The sequence below is a fragment of the Antennarius striatus genome, chromosome 1 (assembly GCF_040054535.1).
Source record: "Antennarius striatus isolate MH-2024 chromosome 1, ASM4005453v1, whole genome shotgun sequence".
NCBI classification, from domain to species: domain Eukaryota; kingdom Metazoa; phylum Chordata; class Actinopteri; order Lophiiformes; family Antennariidae; genus Antennarius; species Antennarius striatus.
The window spans coordinates 25,054,556-25,081,698 of NC_090776.1; the positions used below are offsets into that span (position 1 = coordinate 25,054,556).

At 39.0% G+C, this 27,143-nt stretch overlaps 1 protein-coding gene across 1 annotated transcript; it reads right to left on the reverse strand.

The window, feature by feature from the left end:
* Nucleotides 1-332: 332 nt before the first annotated feature.
* Nucleotides 333-25,440, reverse strand: LOC137596575 (leucine-rich repeat-containing protein 49). Its single transcript, XM_068317233.1, has 15 exons — nucleotides 25,424-25,440; nucleotides 25,211-25,316; nucleotides 24,523-24,726; nucleotides 23,663-23,729; nucleotides 20,062-20,205; nucleotides 16,330-16,391; nucleotides 14,460-14,607; nucleotides 13,212-13,295; nucleotides 11,823-11,998; nucleotides 11,039-11,134; nucleotides 5,719-5,953; nucleotides 5,154-5,339; nucleotides 4,421-4,530; nucleotides 1,985-2,150; nucleotides 333-1,010 (listed from the first exon to the last, which is right to left on the reverse strand). The coding sequence occupies exons 2-15, from the start codon at nucleotides 25,216-25,218 to the stop codon at nucleotides 795-797; spliced, it is 1,902 nt and encodes a 633-aa protein (XP_068173334.1). The 5' UTR covers nucleotides 25,219-25,316; nucleotides 25,424-25,440; the 3' UTR covers nucleotides 333-794.
* Nucleotides 25,441-27,143: the final 1,703 nt, after the last annotated feature.

Sequence of the window (27,143 nt, forward strand, 5' to 3'; positions counted from 1 at the left end):
CTTGTAAGCCTTCAGGGATGTTCCTATCTGAGTTCACAAAACCCAGTTCACACAATCCAGAGGATCTCACACAGACACACACCATTACATAAAGAGAGCAACCAAAAGAGATTAACTTTGACACATAGTTTAGAAATGGACTTAAGTCATAGTAACTGCTAGATATTTGCACTAAACAGAAAAGATCTGATGGCTGATTTACGTTCTGACATTCTTTAACACAGATTTTGTTGCAAAAAAATAATCATGTAAACCAACTACACAAAGTGAGTGTTAATACAGAATATTTTAATACTAAGTACAATACAGAAAATCAGTGTTAAACAAATAAAAGTCCCTTTATACCAGGCAGGAAAAAGTGAGATAGCAATGCAGGAAATTTAAGATTTAAGACTTGTCATTCTAGTCTCTACAAAAGAGACACCGGGCATTTTCAGCTGATGACAGTAATGGTGGGGAGGGGTCATTCAGAAGGCTTTTTAAGTGCAGAGCAGGGTCTGGAGGGACCACAATGCACTGTGAATTCATAAGTCTCTTTAACTTTCTTCAAGTAAGTATCCAGTTGCTGAAGAGTCAAACAATGTTTTTATTTTAAAATAAAATCTACATTCAATCAGGCTGCATTTGTCATAATCATTTCTTCAGACAGCTGTAAGGAAAAATACCCTTCAGTTCACAAAGATTTGTTGACGGGTTGGGGTTAGTGTGAAGGACTCTCAGATGGAGCCTTGACAAGCTATGTCCATGATTGTGTGTGTGCATGTGTGTCTCTAAGAGTGAACCTCTGGTCCTCTTCACTTGGTCTCAGAGAGCTTTGCAAGGCTGACTTGGCGGAAGGCTGCTCGGTCCCTCATCTCCAGCACACAGTCCCTCACCATCTCTGCAAACATGGAGGGCCACAGCTTGTGTAGAGCCTCACCCTTCAGATTTGTGTCTGATGCCCTTTGGACCAACTCCTGGAGGTACTGCTCCATAAAGGCAGCATGCTCTGAGGATTGCACGGTCCGCTCCTGTGACGAAAAGATATCCACGTCATTCATTCTGTCATGAATGCATTATGGTGGGATGTGGGGGCAAGAAAAACACAGGAGAAAAATGTTTTGATATTTCAAATTAAGATGAAATTCAGTGTCATGAGTTTGAAATGTTTATTATCATAGCAGAAAAACATACAGTGGTTTGGAGTCTGGCATCTGGGCTTCATTTCAAGATCACTCTCTGCACATACGTATGTTTAGTTAGAGGTGCACGTCATGCAGCAGCAGCAGCGCTGATAACCAAATTGGGACGGTGTGTTTGATGACAACAGAGGAGAATGAGGCATATTGTGAGAATATTGTGTGTATGCACTGCAGCTCGATCCATTTGTCATGATAAACATGTTTAACGTGGTTGACTGTTGAGTCAGTAATGTTTATTTGGCAGCGGCAGCAGCCAAAAAAACATGCCTGAAACATCAGAGGATGTCTGCGCCAAAATTAAACTAAGAAATATGATATTATAATATGTCTTAAAGAGACTAGTAAAGAACTTGCAATTGCCAAAAAAAACGCTGCATTGATCTACATGCTCTAAGGAAAGCGTTTTCTTTTATGATTTTTTTCATTAATTAAATCATCTACATTGATACATGCAATGGGAAGACTCTTATACTGCTAGCCAACAGTTGAGGAGCAGCAACAGCTTTTTCAGGCTTTGCCTGCACAGATAAACCTCATCAGATCCAATTACTTTTTTGGATACTGGATAGAATAAACCTTAAAAACCTTTACTTTGATGAAACTTTAAATCTGCTCCTCAGTGGCGGCTCGTGAAAGAGAGTATGTTCGGTTCTTTGGTTTGATATGTATATCATTTCACAACTTTACAAAACCATGTTGTTGGTAGAAAAATTGGTGGAGATACATTAGCCCTTACGGGCTTTTCGATCGCTTTCAGGAGAATTTGCTGTTTGTCAAACAATTTCTTTACTGTAAAAACAAACCAAAACAAATGTGACCTCGGGGCTCTCGGCGCTGTCTCTGCTGGGGTAGTTGAACAGAGCTCTGCTCAAGCCTTCTCCCAGGAGTTTCCCGTTGTCTCTGCGCTCCTCTGGACTCAACCCAGCCCGTCGACCACGCCCATCCAACAGGAATTGCAGCTGGCGTTTTCTTCAGGGTGAAGAGAGACAAGAGTGAATTAGACAGTGAGTGAAGAGACACACACCTGGAGAGAAACACAGTGAGGAAACAAAAGTGTGTTCTTGTGTCAATCAGTAACACCCTCTCACCTCAGGACTGCTAAGTCGATCTGTCATGAAAAAAAACCAGCTGGCTTAAAGGAATGTCCAAAAATGAAAATTCAATCATTACTTGACCAAACTAGAATGGATGGAAAGTTGTGTAAACGTTCTTATCCTAAATAATATACCTGTAGCTTCACAGCCAAATATTGTTCCAGCGCTGACACACAAAATGCTTGTTGCAGCAACGAGTTCTTCTTTGGAGCTTGATGTTTAATTTTCATGTTTGTTTGAACACTAAAGCATAGAGTGGTCGTGATTTCTCATTTAGCTGTGCACATATGAGCATTTGAGCTTGTGCGCTCACTTCAGACATTTTTTCAAATCAGTTTGGGATCTCAGGGGTTTTGGAGACTTGGATTAATCCATACAACTTCAGTGGAGTTATGTTAGATTTGGTTTCTGTTTTCTTTTGTTAGGAATTGTCATACTTGTTGCCTTTATTTTTTATAAGAAAGCTGTAACTACTAAACTTAACTTGACTTTGAGTGACTAGAAAATTGGCAAACTTTCAATAATGGGGTCACTGCTCCCTGAAGAAAACCATCAATGCTGTCAGCAGTCAGTGTAAATAGTAAATGTAAGTGTTCTAATTTCACCCTCATCACTCGGCAGCAGGATGCACACACTCACAAAAATAGGCTGTAAAAGTGACGCAAACTACGTCAGCCTTTCCTGTCTGTACTATCTAATATGAAGTACTACTGCACTGACATGTTCTACAAGTCCCAGCCTCAAGATGCTGAAAAGGTGCTTATAGAGGCTGGAGGCAAACATTCCATATAGGATAAAATAGTTTGTAACAAGCTTGTGAACTTGTCATTGATTGATTTTTGTGTGTGTGTGTGTGTGTGTGTGTGTGTGTGTGTGTGTGTGTGTGTGTGTGTGTGTGTGTGTGTGTGTGTGTGTGTGTGTGTGTGTGTATAAATCAGAAAAAGGGAGCTTTTTATCTGTATCAAACAGTTTTATAAATGAAGGGTTAACATCGCATGAGAGAAGAACACTTATCATTACGAGGTTGTAACACCACTTGCAACATGAGTCGATTTTGCAATTTATCTGTTTGCACGGAAAGATAACATAGTATTTTTACAAACACGCGGCCAATTAAAGTTATTTATGTGTCCAATTCAATATTATTATAAAGTTTTTAGAAACCGTTTCACCTTAATTTCTTCACCAGTTATGAAATGCGTCAAGACAAGAACTCAGGGTCAAAAGATTATGTGAGGTTGAAATCACGGTTTTGATGGATTATACCTCAGCTCTAACATCATTTATTGTAACAGATGATTGCTTTTTATGAAGGGTTAATGATTCTGCCTGCAGATAACAGTGATTAGGATTTAAATACTAAACCAAAATTATTCAACCTTAGGTTGTTCTGTGACTGTACAAATCAGGGTGAACTGCAACCAAGAGCATTTTTTTTCTGAAATGTCTTTAAAGATCACTCTGAATGGGTATCTGCTGAGGCATCTTATGGTCTTATACTGCTCAACAGTTTCTATTTATACTTATTTAGATCTGCATATCACTGTCAATGTCTTCTACTTCTTACTGAATGCCTCTATAATTTCCCTAATTAAACTCATTAAATGAAAGTTTCTTAAAGCTGCTTGTATTGCATTTTCCTAAATCAGTCAGATGATTCAACGTGGCAATTTTCCAGTCTTTGGGAGACAGCTCATACATGGAACCAAAACAAATATTCTTGTGCGTGACAAAGTCAACAGATTTTTGCCTTGCAAAAATGTTTTTTTATTAACCCAGAGTGACATACTTCAAGGGCTTTTGGCTCAGGAGAGATGAAGAATGTTTGTGTATTAGTGCCAAGTACCCACCCTGAACCTCAGACAATGCCTAATTCCCTTGGCTTCTCAGTGCCAGGCTCCGTCTCGTCGTCTTGCACACATGTCAGAATGCACAAATATAAATTTTTACACTGAAACACATGCATAGACATGCACACATGTATAGTAGCTGACAAGCTGTAAGTGAAACACGTGTGTTTGAGATGCCATATATCTTTGGCATATCAAAATGAACAACTCATGTTGTCCAGGAGAGACCCCACTCTTACCATTACGCAGTAGTTAGTGTTGTATCGTGGATTAGGGTCTGACATTAAATTCTTACCTGGACTCCTCTAGCAGCAGGAGGAGCCGACAACGTGGTGTTTCAGTGGCTGCTATATGACCTAGTGACCCAAACACACGCTCGGCAGCAATCACATCATTCATGGTCACCTGAAGTTGGCATAGAAAAAAGACACATAAACAGCTATAGTGTGAGTACTTTGGTTATTTCAAGTAAAATTCTTGAAAAGAAAATCTTACCTACAAAAACTTTGAATTTATTTTAAATCCTCAGACTTCCTTTGAACCATGATACAAAGTTTATGAGGGAATTTGTTTGTAATATTGCTTTCATTTGCATTCTGGTTGATAGCTAGATAAGAGTAGTTTGACATTTAGCACAGATTGACAAATAACGTATAATGTGTTAATTAGTGGACCTTATCCTGCAGGCCCTAGCCAAGCCATTTGTTTCCTGTCTGCAATGAGCAAAGGGATGCTGGAGGAAGTGTTATATATGTTTTTAAAAATTGCCAATCATGTCATCTAACTCTCTACCAGATAGCAAGTCGCAGTTGTCAAATAGTCAAGCTTTGCCCAAACCGCAAATTTGGACATCTGTCCCAGAGGTTTCCCATAAATCGACAAACCAGCTACGCATTATCAACATTTATGAAAACCTAGCCAGCTCAGCAGAAGACGAAATTCACTGAATCCCCCAAAAACGCATGGAATGGGGAGATGCGATATTTAGACAGCAGGAGGGATACATTAGAAATCCAGCTGTTCCTCACCTCCTGACCATTTATCCTCTGCAGATTGAAGTGGTGGAGGCGATAGATGACAAATGAGCGCCAAAGAGCCAAACTGACCACCGGATTGCCCTCTGGATGGATGGTCAGTTGGTCAAGACGTCTCACCTGAGCCAGGGCCGCCAGCTGGGGCAGACGGCTGATGTTGGTGTCTAAGAAGATCAGGTGCTGAGAAAAAATAACAAGATGGTTAAGATATAACTTTGTAACTGATATTTATTTATGTCCAAAGCTGACAGAGTTCAGAGCTTACCTGCCCAAGGAGAAATTGATTAAAAACGTACATTTATTTTGGATCAACCTTAGGCGTTTCTGTCAGAACTATACACTGAAAATAGTTCAGTGTATTCAGGTAGAAGTTGCTGACAAAAGGAGACTGTCTAAGTGTCTGAGATCACATATTCACTAACTAGGATCTAAAAAAACACTTTGTATCATGTCACACGTTTGTCAGCATAAAAAAAAGTTGATGCACATTTATTATTATTTTTTAATTACGTTGACATCCCCCCAATGGCTCATTATGGTATCAGGTTTGTTCTCTCACCGATAGATTGGGGAACTTGACCCTTATTCGCGGCAGTGTTGGTACAATGGCGTCAAAGTTGATGTAGCGGAAGGTTATCACACAGACAGCACCAGCAGTCTGAACTCCCCATCCCCTCTCCAGGGCCTCCAGGGCTCCAAGTCCAAATAAACGCAAGGTGTCTCCATCCAGCTCTGCCAGGTGACTGTCAGAGAGGGACAAGCTCTGAACACTGCCGCTGCCTGTGTCCACAAGTCTGAAATACACACACACACACACAAGCGTACAAAAAATGTTCTAATCAGTTCTGATTTCGCTCACATTTGTTTTATAAAAAAAGTACTCTGTCTAAATAAGGAAGAGGTATCATCAGCATAGAATACATAGTGGTCTCATCTTCTGTCTCCCAAACATTTTCACTTAAAGGAACTGTGAACTCATTTGGTAAGGCTTGGTCCTAGGTCCCCTGTCTGACATGAATAGTAATTTTATTACAGACAGTGAATGAAATCTATTTCCATAATAGTCCTGCATTACGTCAGTGCTGGAATTAGTGAAAATAAACAAACTCTCGTTTTTCTGGGGACTTCATGGATCACCAAGGAGCCCCATGAACACCAATTTGAAGACCACAGGTGTGGAAAGTGTCTTTTGGAATAGCTTTCTGTTCCTTTAAAGCAGTTGAAGCACCCTTCCCTAACAAGAGAGTCGTGACAGTGGAGAGTCTGGGCGAGTCTCAAAGGGGAATGATCTCCCTGATTGAGCCCATTTGCTCAGCCTTCTGGTTCTGATGACACTCAGGATGCTTTTCAGCACAGCAGGGCATCACTTGTCTGCCATCCCCGTGCCACTCATGCTGTTCATTTTGGGTTCAGTCCACCAACAAGCCAATTACCTCTTACACTTCTCAAATTCTTCCAATCCCCCCAGCTATAGAAAGTCACGGTGGTTAGAAGACTAATCCTATGATTACTAAACTCAAATGCAAGTCTCTTGTTGAGACCAATTTTCAGAATGTCTGTGTTCGAGGAGTGAAGAGAGAGACAGAAAGAATGACAGTGACTGGGATGGAAAGAGAAAAGCACATAAAAAAGGACAGTAGACATATTGTAAGAGCAGTACAACTGTCCTTCTACCTGTCAGGGTAAAAAAAAAGCCTGTCTTCATCCAGATGTTCACTTCCTCTCCTAGATGAACTCTGGTTTGTTTTCCAGTGTCTTCAAAAATCTAACAAACCCTAAAGCAGGATGACTTGAAAAAGTATCATCTTCAGTCTCTTGTTTGGTCTACAATAATACTGAATACCTTGTTTGTTTGTTGATCCATCGTGATAGAAATACTGATAAGGGAACCACCAAATAATTTATATTTCATCATCATTTGATTTATAGATTATTTTCTCAATTTATACTTCATACGTTATACTAAAAAAAATTTTTTTTCCTTAACAGCAATCCAAAAAATAATTTTCTTCACGTAACATTTAACAATTGATAATCCTGACAACTGAGATGAAAGTGACTTTTTGAGTGCTCTGGTGTCAAAGAATAGTCTTGAAAAGGACAGTTGTGTAACACATCAGGCTCTCATTGGGTGAAATGTTGGTCTTTAGACACAGTACAGTACTTAAAAGACTGGATCTTGTAAAAAAATGAGTGAGTGGTCAGGCGCCTCAGTGAGACGGTAAAGTTAGCTTTGTATGCCTGTCAGGAGAGATAGAGTCTAACACATAGGATTAAAAACTGCACTTACCAGTGGGTATCAGATATTTAGTAATAGGATGGCAGAGCCATCCTTGCTATGAATGTTCCCCATTGGCCACTCGCCAGCTTCAACTAAAACATCCCCTGAGAGCATGGAGAGCTTTTTTCCACGTAAGACATGATTGCAAAAGACACACCTGTTGAACAGGGACAGCTTAAACTTCTAGAGCTGATGAGGGCATTGACAGATGGGAAAATGACTAGCACTTCAGATTCCAGTAATGGGTGAAAATCCAAAAGCAGTTATTATTTGTTACATAACCATTAAAATGTGAGTGTGTTCTTCCAAATCATGAAATGTGCATTCAAAAACAATGAGCATTGAATGACTGCTGAAAACAAGGGACGTGTACAGCAGCAGATACTAAGGTGCCAGACGCTGGAGGGCTGTCTAATTTTGAGGATGTGCCACACCTAAGAGATACCTGATAGCCAAAGGTGGTGAAATCAGGACAAGTTGGAGAGAGATGGAGAAGTGGAAGCATAACATGTTTTTCTATCAAGTGAATAGTGACTTCTGTGCATCTGGAAGTGTGCTATCAACACACTCTTGCATTGTGTCACATATTTTTCCCTCATAACAACCAATCAAAAGCTGGCAGGTGGCTTGAATCCTCCTGTGACCCCAGCAAAAACAGAAGTGAACAAGACACAAAAGAATAAATGCGTTCCAATCACCTGGATCCTGCTCTGGCCTATTGTAATTTAATACCTGAATCTAATACCATCAGAGCAATCTTTCTTACTCATACAAAAATAAGATGACATCTCTCAGCAACTTACATGATATGTAGTTGATGCCATCATTTTATATGAACATTTCACCATTTCATTGTGTCAAAAAGTTATAATAATGGTTTTAGTGACTGTTTAGGATAGGGTGCAGATGATAGACTGATTTGGTGCTGAATGCAGCACACACTGTGAAGTGGAATTCTGTAGTATGTGGTGGGTTCAGATTTCAGGTTTAACTCAAGCAGTAACTCAAAATCTGAAGATATATGAAACACCATTTGTTCTGGTTCCATCACAGCTCTCGTGCTAAGATGAATGAATGGATAAAAGTGCAAAGGCCTTCCCCAGCTCCCAGCGTGATGAAAAACTCTATATTGAATGTCTGAGTCACAACTCCCCCACCACCATGCAGCCATACTCTTATTTTTCAAGAGAAATTAAGTAAATATCAGTCTTTTTTCATACTAGAAAAAACCTCTTACTGCCACACAGCCACACATTGGCAGTGAAACAGACTTTTCCGCATGATTTATTGTGCAAAAACATATTCACGTCCATGCTAAGTGTGTTGCCAACATTCACTTGAACCTCATTCTGATGTGTCACACATGTTTGGGACACCCAGAATATCACAAATATTAATTTGGAATATTAGTAGAATACATTGTTTCGGGTTCTTTTTCATCTCTATCTTTTTTTCTAGCTAAACTGGCATTTTAAAGGTGTGATCTAAAGATTTAAACATTCCACATTTAGAAATGACATATTAGGAAAGTCTGAACAAGTAATGAGCGAAAACAGTTGGGGAAAAAAAAGGAATTTATGTCATATTTGCAGTTAATATAAGAATTTTTATAATTTGATGTGAACGCAATTTCTCAATTATCATTTTAAGCTGTGTTTATCTCACATTTTGGAGTCCTCTGGAGACTTGGAATGAAAGTTTGCTGCTTAGAAAAACACAAACATTTATGGATCAAATGGTTGCCCTGCTCCTGGTTGCCACTGAGCAGATCCAGATGTGATGATGTGCCAGGTCCAGGTCCTGACCTCCACGGAAAACCAAGAATCTGTTGAGATTCTGGAGTAACAGGATTATGGATGGTCTGTTACAAACCATGCACTGTCTCTTCAGGGTGCGAAGGAAGAAAACTCCTCCTGCTGTGTTACTATTTCCTAGGAATTCACACCCCCAAGGACCCAATGAGTGATGTCATACACAAGTGAGGCAAGAGTGTTGATTCACAGGCCTCAAAAACAGAGACAAGGTGATTCATCATCTTCCTCTTCATGATCCACTTCAGGGAGGATTGTGTCATTTTTCTTGCTTCGACATCTGAGGTCATCGGGACTGAACAGTGTAGACATTATGACACTTCAAAAAATGACCTTGGCGCCCTAGTCTATGTAATCCAGACATTTTGAAGATTTCATTACATTTATTACTGAGTTTGAAATACCCTGTTTATTTTGCCATTCACCATAAATCAGAAAAACCTCTCATCCTAAAAGGGTGTTCGATTAGTGTTGGGTCAATGAAGGATGAGTTATCAACCGCTGAGTCGTCTACCATCATAAGAATGGAAGTGATGGAAGGGAATGGTATAGCTACCTACAGGGTCATTTTTAGCAGTACGAATTGTCAGTAGACAGGTGACAACAACAATAACTAAGTTTTCTCTCCAGAAGAATGAATAAAAAATGACAACTACTAAGTCTCTAAAAACACAATGCAGTTCAAGAATGCATAGGAAATGGATACCATTGCACGTTACATCCTTGACGCAAAAAATTCATTCATTGGGGTTAAGTGCATAAGTTTTTGTTGTCAGTTGAGCTGCTTCGGTCCTTAGCATGATTTTCTGAAAACTGAGTTTCAAACATCAGAGGCTCAACCCAACAAAGAGACACACGTGTGATGTAGACACAGACACATTTAAACCATGCTACTTGTATAGGTGATGTATGCTGGATGACCATACAGCAGGGATTCACAAAATTCATAAAAAATCACCCAACCCTATGGTAGCTTGAAACACATTCCATGGAGTTCTGTTCATCACCAAAACCCATTAATCCACATGGATTAACTGATACAGACCTTGTCTAGGGAAGTCATTGCCATTACAAGGTTGTGCTTCAGGGCTATTTTCAAATCCTAATGCAGGAAGGAAAAGCTGTCTTTCAAATATGTAATAACAGTTCTTGACACAGCTCCAACATTCATTTGAACCTCCCCCTCATAACTCTTTTAGAACTGATCTGTGTATGAGAGTTTATCAGTCCTACGCTCACATTAGACTGAGGACAGACTGCTAATTTAGAGCATTTCAAACATCATGTGCAGCAAAAGAGGAGCACTGTTTTGAGACATCTTTGACATCCACCGGAGAGCCCAGGGGAAGCCAAGACCACCAGCCTGAGAGTCAGTAACAGGGTTCCTTTGTTTTTCAAAAATAAAGTTGGTCTGGTTTGATACAGCAGATGTTTAGATCAGATCTGTTATAGTGTGTAATACAAGCTTTATTTAGACCACTATGTGCACAGGTGAATGCAACCCTTCTCTCATAAAAAAAACAAAATATTTTTTCAATTCATCGAAATATTTGTGTGTACAGTAACTGTGAGTGTCATATGTTCTTTAATATTATCTGAAGCAGATGTCCATCCCATCAATAAAAAAGAGGTGTCTCGTGGGTAGATGCGTCCAAACCTTGACGAATAAAATCGAATGCATTTTAAAGTTTTTGTGTTTTGTGTAGAACTTTGTGTTTATGTAGAACTTCATGTGCACACATGGTACATGGAAGAGTGGGTGTGAAAACCATGGATTCTCATCTTACTTTGGTTCTCGTGGGCTGTTTGCGCGGCTATTGGCGCGGAATCTGCTCTCCATTCCTCCTGATGGTCGCTCTGGTCCTGAACCCGGGCTCACCCTTCTGATTAAAACACAAAATGTCAAAACCTCATCCGAACTCAGGACAGCACATGGATGGAAAGTCAGATATAGTTCAGAGGCATTTTAAAATATTAACAGTATTATAATCAACTCAATCCGATACATGAAAAAGGGCTGACGCATGCATCCGTGAACAAAAATAAATGACAAATATTTGAAATGTTATTTCCAAGAAAATATTAGAAACAAATGAATAATATTTGACAGAACATAAACTCTGTCTCCTCCACGTCAAACATCTCTCTTCTTCTGTCTTGTTGTTTGTCATGCTAACATGGAAAACATTGTCATTAACTACATTAGCTAAGGCTGACTGAAATATTAGTTTCACAACATTTTTTTATGAGAATTGTATAAAACAATTTATCCTGACAACAGCCAAGCACTAGTGAGACAATTCACTGAAAACCACAAGCTTCTGTCTGATGGCACTGTGGAAAATTAAAACCAAAGTCTGCAGAGCTCATAATCTGAGGCTCCTGAATAGACTGCCAGTTTCTATAATTTGGGTCAGTGTGTTTAAATGTGTCAAGACTAAACCATGCCAAACATAGTCTCAATGCAAAAAGACAACTCACTTTACAAAAAATAAAGGTCACACATGACTGGCATTTTATCACAAAGTGATTCTTTTTTTTTACAGAAATGTCATGTGATGTTAGGTATACCTGGGTTCATCTGGAGAAGGCTCCTGTGACAGACCATTGGTCTGAGCAGGGCTGTGGGTGGGGCTGTTCTCTGGACTGACATCGTCTTTAGCACCATTTGTTGGTGGCAGCTCCAGACAGGCCCTGACACCTTCCCACTGCTGAGCTGCATTACGGATGGCAAGGCGCCTCTTCTCCTGGATGCACACGCACACACGCACACACACACAGTTCACTTATTTGTATGGTTCTGCTACTGTATGGCTTTGATTTACTTGGAGTGGACTCATGTGGCAAAATTAATGTATAATCCCTGCCCTGTAAAGGAAAAGATTTTAGTCTTTCAATTTTTTTTTTCTTTCCTAGCCAATCTGTAGTTGGGATTTCTTCACCTTGCATTGAAGAAGATTTCTACAGTTCAGGTGTTGTTTTTTTTCCTGGCAAAGCTCTAGTTTCAATTTTCCTACCCTGCAACGAAAAGTATTTTTACTCTTAAAAGTGTTTTTCCTGGCCAAGGTGTAGTTTCAATAGCCTTACCTTGCAAATGAAAAGATTTCTGCTACTGGGTTTTTTTCATTTTCTGGCCAACTTGTAGTTTTGATATACCTACTGTAGCTATGGAATGTGCCACTCCCTGTTGGAGGAGTGAGTCAGTGCTAATTCATAGTGAATCATTTGCCCATACAAAAAGTCTTGCCTGGGTCATTCAATATACAGTAACATCTTCTACACACCAAGGATTAAGAGGAGTAATGTTACTGAGATGTCTCAGAGAAACCACAGCATGAAAAAAACAGGCAAAGCATGAAAACGTCAATGTATACCTACACACACACACACACGCACGCATGCACGCACGCACGCGCACATACACGTACACATATAACAATGTTTGAGGTGTTGAAAGTCCAAAATTTATAGTGTACAGCACCCTTGCTTTAACAATCACAAAATACACTAGACTAAAATGTTTGATGAATGTCTGGATGTTCAAGCTGATCAAAATAAACAACTAACAGAGTACCATAAAGAGACCAAATGCATGAATGCAGTCCCTTAATGTGGCATGGAGATAATAATTATAATAGTCTGATGCAGGTTTATTTCCAGTATTTAGCATTCAGTTGATACATCAGACACAGTTACATTAGAGATGCAGAGATGACCTTTCATCGGTTTTACATTTCTGCAGTATGCAGTTCCATCTAGTACTTTAAAACTTTAAGATTAATTGTCTTCTTTTTGTCATGAAAAAAACTAATGATATAACTCCCAGTAAATGGAAAAGATACTTATTAAGTCATTCTAATAATTATTCTTTGAGATATAGCCCATTTCATGTATTTGCCATATAATTTAAATGTAAATGCAGCAGGCAAACAAAACAGAACTGAATCCGATCGGTGGTACCTTATGAATCGTCTGCTTGTGACTCTCCCTCTTCTTTTCTTCCTCTTTTCGAGCTTGTACACCAGCCATGCGCCGATCCTCGTCCTGAAAAAGACAGCTTGTGCAATCAGGGTGTCGTTCCATTCATGAGTTTTGAATTATTCAAGAGAGAGGGGAACCACAAAAGACGGCATCAGGAAGCAAAACGTTCATGAAAAAAGGACCAGTGTGGAGGATGGGAGAGATCCTCACACCAGCCAGCTGCATCACAGGATTATTTGCTAGATTTTCAGTTTTAGATCAGCTGAGACCAGCTGTTGGGAAAGCCAAAATTCCCAGAATGCATTGCTGCCAACAGAGTCTGAGTGTGCCAGTTCAGAGCTAGGGATATTCGGCAGTCTGTGAAAAAGCTAGCAGCCACAGTTCCTGTTTGATCGATGGATGCAAAGTACTGACCTCATAGCAATCAAAGCACTTATTTCAGCTACAGGAGAGACACGTTAAGGTAGCAGACTTGTGTGTCATTATTTTACAAAAGAAATGCTCCTGTTGCATAAAAAAATGGACCAATTATATTGAATGCAGTGGAAAGGAAAATAGACTTTCATTACATATTGCTTCTTTTAGAGAAAAAACAACAACTTGATAAACATTTAATCTGATGAGATATTGCATTGGGTTTTGTTTTATATTTTTTATCAAAATGTTCTGAGGGTAAGGGTAATAAACATTGTTTTGTTAGCTCAAATAAGTGATGTGTACTATGAAGACTTTGCCTCTCATGCGCAAATATAAAGACAGGGAACGCTGCACTGATGGCAGAACAAAGAACAATGACAAAGCCTTGACAAAATGAACACAGTCCTGGAGACACTGATGCTGAGTGGAAGCCTGACACCAGATATGGAGTCATTAAGTTTATTATCAGTCCAATTCATGTCGAGACAGAGTCACTCTCATAAATCTACATGTGGAGTCCAAAACACGTGCAAACACAGTGACAGTGAAAATTCTAAAAGTGGTTTGGGCATCAGATGAACATGATTGTCTGAAAACTTTGACAAACAATAAAAGCTTTTAAAAATATCAACTAAACATGATAATTATCATAAGGGCAACATGTCTTTAAAGTGGTGACATTTTATCTGTATAGGCAATAAATGACATATTAACTGTTAAAGGTATAATCAACAGACTTTGGACGGGGGCCAGTGTTTCCTCTTCTTAACAGCCCACACACCAAGACAGGGACAAACAGATTAGACTCACTGTGATGCGCTTCATATCCAGCTGTCTCAGATGAAGCACACAGCGCAGGACGGCCTGCTTGTACCATGTCTCCAGGGCTACAGGATTCTCATCCAGGGTGAGCTCGGAAAGGGAGCGCGACTGTCCAAGGCAGGCTAGCTGATCAAAACTAGACACAATAACAGCGTGTTTGGAATGAAATTAAGGAGTTGACATTACAACAATGCAGATATGTTTCCAATTCTAAAACAAGGTACCCTGACTGCTTTGTAGTAACTCAGAAAGACCATGACTCCAGAGGCATTCACTGGGCAAGTCAAACAAGAAAACTTACGATATTTAAATTACCGGTATTTAAAAATTCACTGATGGAATGTACCTCAGTTAAAAAAAGAATAACTGATTATTTAGAAAACATAAAGGTAGTCTGATGTTACTCAGGCTGCAATGAAATGAAGAAAATCCCCTGTATTGATGCCCTTATCACCCTGTGGTAAAGACAGACATGAGGCAGCACATCATGCCATATAGGGTGGCGTAGTATTAAGATGCTAAACTGCAATAATAACCATGAGGAATCATTTGCTGTGAACTGCTTTTGGACCGGATCTTTTATAGATGTGCAGATCTGTGCAAAGTGCAAACTTTAATTTCAGGTAGACACTGAAGAGAATTAATGAATACTCTGTATAAATCTGAGCCCTACTTTCTGGCATGGAAAAAAAAAAGGGCAATGGATACAGTTGGACCTCTCTCCTACACTACATAGTGTTGGGTTGAATACATGCATGTTGTGAGAAAATTTAAATGTTTATATTACAGTTTTTGGGAGACTATGTGCCTATGAGGGTTGAAACTGTAAATCTAAAACCCAGTATGGTAAAGAATTAAATAATAACAGTAAAGATTAATGAGAAACATTTTTCATTCCACCTTCACCTGAAGGCCTTACATAGATGAGCCTATGTTTTATTCTTCTACCTAGCAACAGAGGCTTGAAACAGTTTAAATCATATGCACGTCGGGATCCCACTCATCCAAGAGACGTTTTAATCAAATGGCATGAACAAAAACTCATAAAAGAAACAGTATGAAGAGGATGGGGGGGAAAGTAAAACGAATTATGCAAACCTGAATATCAAACATTGTAAATACAATAAAATGCTATTCTGCAAAGAGTCATGAGATTTTTCCTTTTGATATCTGAGGCCTTGTTCTTTAACATGATTCTCTCTCTGACTCAAAAACAACGGGGATCACGAGACGTCAGGTCAGATTAATCGCAGAACAAGGTGACAGAAGTGAAAGAGACTAATGTACACGCATCCACCCTGATTCCTGCATACACGCCCTTCTTCCAAACAAATACAAATGAATTTTGGAGCAGCCTTAATCACTGACAAGGCTGTTAACAAGCTGGATGTCGGACATCTCAATTGCTGGGCTCAAAAAGACATAAACAGACAATAAAGACAGAAGAGATTGGAATAAGTGTTAAAATCAGTTTGGCATTTCCTTTAAACACACCTATCATTTATCACACACACCTTTACCTAGCCATGCAGCTCTTACTATATTGGGCTGTCATTGATTTTTCTCTCTACTTACCCTCTCTGGTCTGCTTTTCTCATGTCTGAACAACTTTGAAGTGCTAATACGCCCATTTATTGGGCAAGAGCTCACTAATTGCTAACAATAACACATCTAGGTTGTTGTGTAGGTTACAGAAACTGCCTACCACAGCAAAACAGTGTGTGACTGTTAGTGTGTATTCTGCCTGCAGCTTGAAGCAGGCCTGCCAAGAGACGAGGGAGTGGACTCACAACTGGTCGACCACAATCCCGGTCCCTGCCCTGTGGGAAGGAGGGAGTTAAACGATACAGGCTCCTACCTGGTGATGTTGTTGCAGCTGAGAAAGAGGCGCTGCAAGCAGGGCAGGCGATCCACCTCAGTCTAGGGAGCAAAAGAGAGAGAGGATGGAGAAAGTGATGGAGGGATGTGAAGAAGAGGAGGTGCTCGTGAAGAGGGCACTGCATCGTCACTGCCGTCAGAGCTCAGTATCCCTCTCCATTCCCTCAGTCACCTTGCAGCTCTCAGCACACAGCTTCCCCATCCACCCTGCGCATGCACACACACCCATACACACAAACAGATAGGCACGCACACACACACACACACAGAGCATGCTGCCTTGTCTGCACATGGAGAGGAGGGGCAGGAGAAAGAGAGAGAGGAAGAGCATGAGGAGGAAAGGGGGAGGGGAGTGAGGGAGCACAGTGTACTGCGGTAATGCAGAGATCCCCTGCTGTAAGAGGCTAACTGGAATACATACAGTAACTATCACAGAAACACACACCTGCTGAGCAGCGAGCCCCTCTACCTCGTGACACAACAATAACCAGGGTAATAGTCATCCTTAATGAATGGGATGGGGGATACAGCTTCATCCTTGCAAGCTAATCATCAAAATCAGTGCAGTGAGGGGCGTGGTGAGGAGCAGCATCTGGTCACCACGCAAGCTGGAGAGGATTCACACCGGCAAAGGAATTGTCCTACCCAGGACAAATTGAGCTATTCAAATGGTATAAAACAATACACTGCAGTATCGAGGATTGTGTTGTGTTCATTTTTATGTGTGTGTGTGTGTGTGTGTGTGCTTAAATGGCCAGCGATGAGCCAGTTGTGAGAAAAGAGGACATTCGCAGCTGCAGTCTGCCCACATCAGCCACCCCTGCCTTCTGTAGAACTGTCAGCAGCCTCCAATCGGATGCGAGATCAGCCTGGCACCGTGGTGGTGTTGACTCCTCTGCAGAGAACACTACATCCCTGCGGTCTCACATTTAGAACGTCTGTACAATCCCCATCCACACAACCACCTAAATGTAGTAAACAATTGATTATCTTTTTAATCACACTGACTAAATACTCACCATAGTACATCAGTACCAATGCTAGAAAACACTTTCATTTGTACTCTAAATGTTTCGTGTGTGTGACTATTGTGTTAAAGTATTGGTAACATCTAACAGGCCAATAATAACTATATTATTTTATAAAACATAGAAAAACATAGCTTGGATATTTCTGAAGAATTTTTTGGTAACCCATTTTGTATTTTTTTTTTTTAGACTTTTTTTAGTTTTCATACAAGTGAAGGTGACATCCCAGAGAGAGACGTGGTTACCCTTGTGAGTAAACATAACATGGAGAATCTAGTCAAATTAAAATGTTTAAATATGAAATAACCTAATAAAAATAAAGTAATCAATGTATTGAAATATTTTCAATAGTTAAATACATTCTATTATCAGTATTACATCTAGACTAAGAATCTGATCCTTTTTTCTTATATATGAGCTGTAATAATTTACTCTACATGTCAGAAAAAGAACAGCATGTTCTCTTTAGACAGAAAAACTGCAAGTCATGTTAGTACAATCCTAAAGTGACCCTCCACCACCCTCCCAGTCCCTGTTTTGATGCTGGTGAAGCAGCAGCACTTGTATTCTGTCTGAGACTAAATATAGCAGCCACGTCTTAGACGAAATGATGTCATCACTGAGCTGATGTGCTGCATGACAATGGCCCACTAATAAGGTCTCTTTCAGAAAAAGCTGATTGATCGGAACCAATGAGCTGGCAGGATCTGATGTGGAGGGGTGGGCACAGTTGTGATTTCTGTGAATGCTAGTAAGCCTGTGGCAGTGCATTCATGTTTGTCTACACACATACCTTCACCTCTTTGTCAGGACTCCACCCTCTTCTCATTGACAGCTTTCGTGTCTTCATTTTTCACACTCGTTTTCAGCTCTGACAGAGGCATTTCTTAACAAACACAGACCTACCACTCATCACTATTGTGTCTAATGCATACAAATCACACCACAAAAGAGCGTGATAGCTGCTCAAACAAACACACATGTACGCGTGGACACTGAGAGTTTCTTTTTAACTGTAAGCTCGTGGGGTTTGAGGCTGCTCTTTGTGAGTTGTGAGCTTAGCTGACACACTCAGGTATTATGTAGTACAATAGAAGATGCTGTACATTATGTGAATTCACATGTTGAGACTACGATCGGGTGTTATGTGGGCTGTTCTGTGTTGATTTTGTACAGTACAGAAATTACTTATCAATCAACAGTTTGGATTCTCAATTGCAAAAATAATTTTACGACATAAGGAGTTGTTCAATGGTCTTTGTGCTCAAGAAAAAATCCATTCCACAGCTATTAAACATAGATCCAGGAAACACACACACGCACACACACGCACACATGCACATGCAAAAAAAAAAAAGGAACTGCAACAGTTATGACTGCCACAGGACTTCTCAAGGGGAAATGTTAATCACTGAATCACACCCATGTTGTAAGTCATCGTGTCGTAAGCATCAGATTGTCAGGTTGGGGAGACTGTGGCTCAGCGCGGTCAGTGCGATGGTTCGATACCCTGCGGCCAACATGTTAAAAGTATTCTTGAGGAAATACTGAACCCCAAGTTGCTCCCAGTGCTTATGCCACTGATGTCCAAGATGATTATGAGGAGCAGCTGATGAGCATGGGTGTTCCTGCAAACAGTGCATGAATGTACTGTACAGTATGTTTGTAAATGAGTGAATGATGTCTAGTCACCAGCCAGTCAAAGGAAAGCAGTTTGAGTCACTGTTGAGATGAGAAGGGGCTATAAAACAGTAGCAGTAGTAGTTGTAGTTGTAGTAGTCCTTGTAGTAAAAGTGTCAAAACAATGGCACGAAACATAAAAAAAGATTAAATAGCTTGACAAAAAAAAACCCATGCATTTAATGCATTTTAGATGCATTAAAGGTGACCTACATACTACGTGTGTTCATTTTCACTCCAAGATAAATAATTTATATGTGTGGATGACTAGGTCTAACATGAACACGGGTTTTAAAGTTATTTTCTTGACCAGCCTCAAAAGACAAGGAATACCTGGACACCTGGGGGAAGGTTATTTGCTTTGAACGTGATATAAACACTTGGCAGGAAACACCATTAATGACAGAGTCCAAAGAATCTGCTAAGAGGGAAGCATTTTTTTCTAACTGTGTGTCAAAAAAACATCCTATAATTAGAATTGGCTGTGGTTTCTTGAATCGAGTGATTGGAAGAAGTTCTGTCACACAGTGTTGGTTTTTCGCTTGCATTTTCTTCCCTAAAAGCCAGGAAATTGCTCGGGGGATTTGCATACTAATGAAGGGATCTGTTTTGGCATGCACTGTTCCATTTATCAGATTTAAACTTTAGAAACCAAGGGCAGATACACGTGTTTAGAATATACAGTTTCACTCTCATTGTACCAGAATGTTAGTTGGAGGATGTTGGCTATGAGCTACACCTCTACATGTAACAGCATCTAGATTAATTCCACCGCAAATTCTCTGACAGATTCCATTCATATTATTTCTGTCCTAATTTTTTTTTTACAGTGAAAATTACTGCATGTGATCCCATAACAATCAGCAACCATCTAAAGGATCTGTATACTTAGCTTTTTCTTCTCACATGTGACATCTATTCCATTTTAAATGTTAAATGTAGAGTAAAAAGCCAACTTCCTAGTGTGTCTACTTTTTAGGAAGATCTGGAAAGAGGTTGCTCACCACCACGGAGATGCAGTTGTGTCGCAGGTTGAGTTCACTCAGACAGTCCAAGCCCTGGAGGTTTGCCACACTGGAGATGCTGTTTCCTGCCAGGTTCAACACTCGCAGCTCACTTAGGTGAGACACATTTTCTATCATGCAGATCTGCATGAATGCACAGTGAAGCAAAAAGGACATAAAAAAAAAAGAATTATAAATGGTGTAAAACTGTAATATAGGTTATAAAATTGAAAATATTGAATGATACAAACAAACTCAGGGTTAGAAGCACCTTTGAAACGTCACTGCATTCAGATTCAGTGAATGAGTTTATAGATTCAGGAAATCTCCAGTTTCATACAGCTAAATGTTTCTCGGATGCGAGACAGTCAATGTGCCTTACATTCTTTTCAACCCCTGAAGCTGCACCTTTAGCTAAATTGCAAACATCACCATTTGTCAAATGTACCTCAGAGTAACACAGCAAAACTCGGCCCCACTCGGGAGCATCTTGGATGATCAATTTTCAGCAATCAATAACAAACTGGGTGTTGAGGATAAATCATTCATTACATGCCATCATCTGTCTGGGTGGCAACACTGGGCCAATGTAATAATGACATTTAAAATTGTTGAGATTAATTCTTTGATAGGAATTAGCTTGGGAATGAAGTTTTAACCCTTATAGCAAGCAGTGGTTCAGGTGTCAGCACATTTTCAATAATTCTGTTATAAAAAAAAAATTTAAAATTAAATTAAATTAAATTAAAAAATTAAATTAAAATTAAAAAATTAAATTAAAATTAAATTAATAAAACAAAGCCACTGCTAACTGTTAACTGTTAACCACTGTTCAAATATCTAATAGGTCAACTGGAATATGAGTTTACCTGAAAAGCACATTGTGACACGTAGGTAAAAATAAGAATATAGCTGGAAATAAGGAGGAACTGAGACTCAAGTCCATGTTTTATAATACTACCTCTTGTAAATATTTTGACCCATAAAGATACTTGTACGTATGGCCCTTACAGTTTGTCTAAGACGTCTCAAAGGTTCACATGTCTAGAACTATAATCAAATTTATACAGTGAATCATGAGGAAAATCACATTCTTTTCTTCTGGCTAGTATGGCTCTGATTTTTCTACATGCTCTCACAAAAGAGTGTACGCATACAGGGCACAGCACTGTTTAAAGAAAATGACAATAAACTGCATCATAAACACAGCTATTAGGATGTCTCATCTGACCATTTATTAACAGAGTCATCAAATGACATTCAAAAGTACTGTATGGCTAAAGGTTGTGTTATGTCACGACTGATTTGAATAATCACAGTCATCACACACAAACCAGGACGATAGTATTTAAAAAGATTCCAACACAAGCATTTATCTGGTTTCCACTTTAGATAGAAAGTAAATGCCAGAATACAAAGCAGTGAATGAACTGAAACCACATTTTGAGAGAAGCTCCCTGAATAAATCAAGGTAAGGAAACACCCCATTGTTCAAACAGGAAACACTCTTACTGGTTTTCATAATCTCAGGCCCAGACTTGGGCGTCCCTGAGTAAAGCAGGCATCAATATATCAAATCTCTGTCAGCACAAAGAAAGTATTGCTTTATACCCTTAAGCAGATTTTAGATGTTTTCCATTATAAATATTTCTTTCACCTGTGTTACAGCGCATGTGATGTGGAGGTACGGCGTGAGTATAAGAGTGAAAATATATTTGTTAGGTTTATGATAGAACTGTGAATAAAAAAAAGTAGAAGGTACCTCTGAATCTTAAACATTTCTAGACAAATATTTTCAAAGAATTGTCAAAGAAGACAACTGCAGGTTATAAGTGATGACTGCAAAGTCAAGTACATCCTTGAGGGGAGCCTCTCATCAACATTCAGCCCATCCAAGAGTACTATGCTTACTAAACACGGCAGAATTAGTCATGTAAATATTTTGTGATGGGTTGTGTGATAATATTTCTACTACATAGATAAATTAAAAATGCCTCTGTAACTAATACTCTCTCTTTGTTTTACAGACCCTAGGGTAGGGTATTGTCTGCTGTTCTCTGAGAGGATCAAAGCAAGTTGCTCATGTGGAAAACATCACCGTCTAACTACGACTGGTGATCCAAAAATATTAATTCTGCCCCAACACGCAGTCAGGGCAGAAAAGTGGATTGGATACACACTCCCAGAGTGAATATCTCATTTTGAATAGTTCCTTCAAGTTGGAAAGGAAACAACATCCTGTTGCAGAAGTATGTGAGTAAAGGAATATATTGGGAGTGAAGTAAACCTCCCTGCTAGAGGATGGGAGGAAGGCATAGTGACAATGATGTACTGTTTGTGGTTTAAGCATGAACACATAAAGAATGGGGACAAGAAACCAGTGTTCTGTGGTCAAGGCAGGTAGAATCCTCATGAATTAAATATTATTCATTCAAGAATTGTGTCTCTGCTCACTTATATATCATTGTGATCTACTTCACATTTGGGTGGTCTGTCCTTTGGTGGGTTTGGAAAATGTCGACTAAGGGCTATCAAATGTTTTCGGAACATTTTGAAGTCAGTGAGAATAAAGCACCTGTCCTGTTCAGAATAACACATTTATCATCTGCTTCTGAATGAATGACTGCCAGTCAGAGGCCACCTCTGAATACAATCTGCCCTCACCAAAAATTCTCTTTATTCTAAAGTCGTTCACCATGAACTCCCATCCACATTGCCGACGTTGTTGAAGAATAGACGTGTAATTCGGAAGCATAGGAAATGGACAGAGCTTCAGGCAAGAAAAGAATCTGCTGTTGTATGATGGAAAACTAGAAAGCATGAAAAATCAAATGGGAAGTCTGCCAAAATAAATAGAAACCAATGTCAAAGACGGAGTGAGTCTTACTGGGGCTGTGGAGTGACTATTTGGAGGGGTCAGTGACAAAATGGCAAAACATTTATTTGACCAAGGGAAGTGTTTCTTCTTTCTTCCATTTGCGCAGGCTGCTAATATCCTCTCATGATGTCAGTTCATTTATTTGATTTTGGTAGACTGGAATAATAAAAAATAAAAAAAATATAGGCAAAAGCCAAGTGAGGAACATGATAATCTGCTGCAGCTCACATCCTCTTTCGATGCTGAAAACAGAAACAGTTGCAGTGCCTGTTATATAAATTATTCTAGGATTGCTGGGAAAATGGATGTGGGAGTAGAGTAGACCCTTGGCCAGAGCTAGTGGGTTCTGATGATTTCAGTCCTCTGTTATCTAAGAGCACTTCAAACTCAAACTTGTTGAAGCAAAGTTTAAATACGTAAAACTGAGGTAATAAATATTCTCATATTAAAATGTATTCATCAATAATAATCCATTATTATTAATTAAGCTGTATTATTCCAACTATTTTAGACCGTAACAAGCGGACAACTTGAAAGTAATACCTTCCCTGTGGCACCACAGGGAAGGTATTGATAAGTGAAGAAAGATGAAAGTGGAGGAGGTGGACAATTCTTCTGTTGAACGCTGAAAATTATTATGTCTAGTCAAAATATAGGCAACCAAATGAACAAGATTAAACTCACAGACAGGCTGTGGGCAGGAGAACGGTTGAGGAACGGTACCTGATTGTCATGCAAATCCAGGATATTCAGTTTATAGAGGCTTTCCAGGCAGCATATCTTATGGATTCTGAGAATAATCAGAAAACAAGAAATAAAAAAGGACATACTATACAACTTCTCACAGTGTATGTCAAAAATGAAGAACACTTTCTGCCCCATCTTAAAGTTGCCCCGTAAAGCAACAATAAGAGTTCAAAACGGTCACAGGAAAGTGGTGAATTGGATAATGGCATTCTATTGAACAGCCAACTGCAGATAAACAAATAAAAAACATAAAATTTTCAAAGTAAAGCACGACTTTATGGAACTTTACTTATTGTGCAGGGCTGGAAACATAGCGGTAAACTAATATTCAACATAATCAAACAAAGAAATAGCATTTAAAAAATGTTAGTGAAAGTTAAATGTCAGATTTTATAGAAAGATAAACAATTCCTAGAGTTTTTCTGTGAAGTCTTTGCTATTAACCATAATTTCTGACATCAATTTTCCTCCTCATCTGCCAAAAGGAACAAACCCCACATACAGGACAGAACACAAAAAAACAACACAAAAAAATACAAAAAATGAATGTAATTTTAACTAGTTAAGCTGAAAACCAGTAATCCAAATCCTATCATGAGGCAGCAGCTAGTATGTGAAGTTTATATGTTATGGAAAAAAAATATGTCTTGGATAAAAAGATTAGAAGCAACACCACATCCGGCTGTAGCTGATCGAATTGCAACAGAGACCTCAATTTTGAATTGGAACACAGTATTGCTTATAATGTCTATAAATGTTTCTTATACTACTAATACTGTCTAATACAACATTATATACACAGCAATGGCAATTCAGACAAATCTGACATAATGAACCTGTTCTTCCCAAGCATGAGGATCCGAAGACACCCCAAAGTCTCAATGCCACTCATTTCAGAAATGTGATTGTCGTACAGGTTCAGGAAAACAAGCTGTTGCAGATGTGACAGATGTTGTATCGCTGCTATTAAATTGTGCTGGAGGTTGAGAAACTGTAGTTCATCCATAATGCCCAGCTGGGGGCATTCCTCAAGACAGCGCCTGAAAATTTAATTTAGTAAAATTTAGCATTTATATTAGTAATAACAAATGAGGGTTAAAATTTCATAAAATGACTACCACATTTCACTTTTAAGCTATGTGAAATATGTGATACAAATTACTCGACTAGTATATCGCTAGTATTTTGCTAGAAATACTGATTCCTTATTTCTGCCCTTATGGAATACGTATATACAGTATTTCTCAGCAGTAGAAGATAGATGAGTTTTTTTAATGGATAATACTGCCCTCTAACGGTAACCTGAAGTACTTTTGTCAAAAGTGGTATTTTTTAATATCCTTTGAAACCCATAACACAAAAAAACAAAAAATAACTACCGAGGCTTAAAGAAAACAGACAAATCTCAATGATCTCACATAAAATATGTATGTAACTACTATGTCCAGTTCACAAAATCTATATACACTGATCAATTTTAATCTGTAAAAAAATAAATAAATAAACTAAAGAAAACAAAGGTACCTGTCCATGTCGATTCTTTGAAAACTGGAGGTGTTTCTGTCTGATGGCAACTGAATGGAAGGAAAACCACGGACTGCCTTTCTGTAGCCATATCCTCCTGAACCACCTGACATGGGAATTAGATAGAGTAGAAGAGAGACAACAGTTTCATATATTGCAACTCTACATCTAGAAAAAATATCTTTCCCAATTCCCAAGTGATGTGACCATTACCGGCTGGCTTGGGGAGGTTTAACGCATCATGGCATTGAGTGTTCACTGTGCTGTTGACCAGTCTGCTGGATTTGTCCCGAAACTTTCTTGCAGCATGTGAAACTGCATCCAACCCAGTTGTCGCTCCACCTAATAGTTCTAGATTATTAGAAAAAATTAGAACTTCATTAGAAAATGAGGGCCACAAAGGTTTCTGGGGAGAGCCACTCTGGCTGCATGCATGTAGTCTGACTTCTGCAGAAAGCATGGTAGCGAAATGAAATTAGATTACTTATATGTCTCATTAATACACTTTTGACTCAGACAAGAACCCTTTTTAATGATAGTGACTCATTGTAGAGTAGTTTGGGTTACCTGAGTTAGGATGATTGAGATGACTTGTTTGGATGATATTCATGTATTTTTCTTTTACAACATCTTGAGAGTCAGTCTGTGGAGTGGCAAACATGATCAGAATAAAATTTAAAAGAAATAAATGAAGAAGTCTAACCTTGTCTTTCTGAGGCTTAATTCTCACCATCTCCTGGGCGCCCTCTGGTAGGGATTTGACAGATGTAAAGTGTAATTTGCAACTGTTAACCTGCAAAATAATCAATGCTTCATGTAACAAATGATGGAATCAAACAAACCAACCACTGGTAAAATTCTGTTAAAGTGTTGCTTACCATCGGGGTGAGGAACACCCATCTGTCGTCAACGTTGGTGTGTTTCTGAGCTCGCATAGCGTCGCTCTCAGTCTCGTCGCAAAAATATAACGATCGTGTTAAAACTGTATAAAAACCACCAGACTAGAAAGAGAAAAATCTCTGTAAAACACGTCACGAATATTTAAAAGAAACATCTAAACCAGTTTTCCAGATAATAGCGTCTTCTAGCCCTTAGTTCAATCAGATAATTAAAAAAAAAAAAAAAAGGAACACAAATGCGGTTGCCATGGCGATGCCGGTGTTGATTTGTTAGACTCATTTCCGTGTCTCTTAAAAAAGGTCCGGGTGGAAACCTAACAGAAAGATACCGCTCATGTCCTGAAATGTGTTCCGCAGTGTTGTGTCTTCGTCTTTTATAACCACCTGAGTACAGTATTTTGTATTTAGCGGACTGCTTTTTTTTTTTTTAGTTATAATTGTGATCTAATGGATATTCCTGGGACCGTCACACCGTCATGAGGACTGATCAGTGACTGGTATATGTAGACATATTCCACCTAACTTATTTGATTAAACGTGGTTACTTTGCTAAACCTGAAAATGTCTTTAATTAGTTTACAATATTTTGGGGGGGCAAAAATTTAATTATCAAGTATTATTACGTGTACACTGACTGTTTTTTTTTTTTAATAGTGAAGTCTTGTAGGTCAATGTTGGTAAATGGCAAAAGATACAAAGTCTTGTCATACGTGGCATGTAATTTCATGAGCAAACTGAGAATCTTCTTGATCATATGCATTGTGAAGGGAACACAGAATGCATTCCTTTGCAGTTTCTGCACCAAGCCCAACTAGAGCCTAAATTAACAGTTCAACTGTTATTATTTGCAAGATTACATGAAAAAGTTTTAACCCATTCCCGATTTCTTAGATTTTTCAGTGTATCTTACACTAACCTGTTTCAGATCAAACAAAATCTAACATAAAATAAAAGCAACCTGCCCAAATACACCATGCAAGTTTTAAGGCATTTTATTGAATAAAGCAAAAGGGCTTGCATCGTCATTTAATTTC